The sequence below is a fragment of the Notothenia coriiceps genome, unplaced genomic scaffold (genome assembly GCF_000735185.1).
Source record: "Notothenia coriiceps isolate Sejong01 unplaced genomic scaffold, NC01 NC01_scaffold00015538, whole genome shotgun sequence".
Classification (NCBI taxonomy): Eukaryota; Metazoa; Chordata; class Actinopteri; order Perciformes; family Nototheniidae; genus Notothenia; species Notothenia coriiceps.
Genome location: NW_011348239.1, coordinates 1 through 2,305, shown reverse-complemented (window position 1 = coordinate 2,305; position 2,305 = coordinate 1). Strand labels below are relative to the sequence as shown.

At 39.0% G+C, this 2,305-nt stretch overlaps 1 protein-coding gene across 4 annotated transcripts; it reads left to right on the top strand.

Moving 5' to 3' along the window:
* Positions 1–12: 12 nt before the first annotated feature.
* On the top strand, positions 13–2,268 carry LOC104948947 (uncharacterized). Of its 4 annotated transcripts, none has more exons than XM_010775188.1 (7): positions 13–255; positions 384–419; positions 501–672; positions 769–868; positions 965–1,135; positions 1,309–1,485; positions 1,850–2,268. In XM_010775188.1, exons 3-7 carry the CDS (start codon positions 601–603, stop codon positions 2,059–2,061), a joined length of 732 nt encoding a protein of 243 aa, XP_010773490.1. In that variant the 5' UTR covers positions 13–255; positions 384–419; positions 501–600; the 3' UTR covers positions 2,062–2,268. The 4 variants fall into 4 exon arrangements, with proteins under 4 accessions (XP_010773490.1, XP_010773489.1, XP_010773488.1 ...); XM_010775187.1 differs by having other exon boundaries at positions 380–419; XM_010775186.1 differs by lacking the exon at positions 384–419.
* The last annotated feature ends 37 nt before the right edge of the window (positions 2,269–2,305 follow it).

Here is a 2,305-nt window from a genome sequence, read left to right as displayed (position 1 = left end):
TCCTTAAAAACATTATTGGTGTATTACTTTACTGTAATTACCAGTTCAACAACCTTTCAACGATTGGGTTTAGTCATGTCTATCAGGTTTCTCACTCAGTATTGCCTTTTTGATGTGAATACTTACTTTTTTGTTTGTGGATATATTTTTTTGTCTTTTTTAGGAAGAGTGAACATGCTCACTCAACAGGCCATGGGTTGGAACAGAAGGAAGAGGGACAACCTTCATCAAGTCTTAGCCCACAGATATGTCAAAGTAAGGGCAAATTACAATTGTCTTCTCATCTGACATTACATATTTATGAAGGATGTCTGCAATGTAACCTCATAGCTATACAGTATACATTATGTTCTCCCTTATCCACACTTCCTCTTGCAAGTCAGATGGTGTCATGGAATGTTTCAACTGTTCTTCTGACGGTCTTGTACTGAAAACTGGTGTTCTTTGCATTATGGTGTTGCATGGTGCTTTTGCTCTGACATTTTCTTTTTTTGGTAAAGATCACAGAGAGGGCAAAGGTGGAAGCTGCCAGCTTCAGCGACTTCAAAAAGGAGCACAACCTTGATCAGGAGACCATACAGCAGTGGGTGATGTGAGTGTATGATGTCAGGCAATGGGCAGTCACAGGTAAGACATACCACAGGTTTTCCATATATACATCTGTTAATTACTGTAAGTTTAGACACACAATATAAGTTGGCCATATGTTGAAACTGAGACTGTCACTAATTGTATCTCTTCTCCAATTGTTTTTTTGCAATTATTTAGAGAGAGTACGCCCCAGGGTGTACTGAAGGACTGAGGGTGGATATTGAGAACATCACCGTCACTCTTTTGCGCAGGAAGCAAGATCTGTATCGTCAGCATGGTTTGTTGTCAAACGTAGTTATTGAAATTGCCTTTCAAAAACAAAAAAAAACATTCTGGCACCATGACACAGTTTTGTTTCCGTTTCACTTTGCAGACAGCAACCAGGCAAGGCAAAGGAAGAGGAAGAGAATGAGAGAGCTGAAGAAGAAGCTTCGCGAAAAAGTTGTGCAATACAACACCGGAGTGCAGGAAGAACAGATTGACGAGGAGTTGGCTTGCAGTCTGACAGAGGGCTACATCTTACCATGGGAGATGCATGCAAACGGTAGGATAATTGCTAGTTTGGCTTGTTGTTTTTTTAGTCTATACCAAAATATGAAAGAACCAATGCTATCGCTACAAAGATTTGTGTCTCAGAAATAAAAATCATTCTGTAATAATATAATATATGAATAAATATTCCTTGTCCACTACTCCATTCCTTTCCTCAACCTAAAGGCAACACCTTCAGGTTGAAGAGGTCTGTCTTTGACCAGGTAATGCTGGTCAGACGTTTGGAGGAGGAGCAGAGCATCCTGGTGAAAGAGATGTCGCAGCACATCATGTTCCTTCTGAAGGAAGTGCAAGAAGTGGAAGCACTCAGAGAACAGACTTTGGAGGGCATCAAAACCAGCAGTATGTCTGAGATCTTAACATTTGAATATTTTCATCACCTCTTCAACACATTGCTTGTCTTACATAAGTAGAACACATCTGTCACTGTGTCAGGCCGAAGTGAAATAGTAAATTACTGAAACTATTCTTTATCAAGATCATAATCGATTATTTTCTGTCTATTGACTATTTGTTAAGCACTATATAAACATTAATCAACATGTCCCATTTGGCCCCCAATATATAGTAACATCCTTCAGTTTAAGATGGATTTACCTATTTTCTAGTGTTTTTACATATGCAGCATTGTACAATGCAAAGAGATTTGCAATTGTCATGGTTTGTTTACATTGAGCCCTTTTTCTGTGTGATTCTCCCTATACAGATGTCGGTGACCTGACAGAGGATGCTGCACATGGGCTCCAGAGTGTCCTCAGTCGGAGGTGGCACTTCCTCAAAAGCCAACACAAACAGGCTGTACATGCGTACAGCGGTGTAGCCGCTTTGGAATGCCATGATCTTCAATTACAGCAGGACACTTATATGATTCTGTTTTCTTCAAGTTTGTATCTTCCTGGTCGAATGCACTTATTGTAAGTCGCTTTGGATAAAAGCGTCAGCTAAATGCAATGTAATGTAAGGTAACATTATAAAACACTATATATGAGAACGATATGAAACTATGCACTTGTTTCGCCCGAGTTCATAGTAATGTGAAAATGTGTTTATATTTTGTACTTCCGTTTATTTAAAGCGCTTTGACTTGCTGATGTGTATGAAAATAAATTGCCTTGCCTTTATATTTAACTGCCTCTTATTACTCAAACAAATAGCTATACAA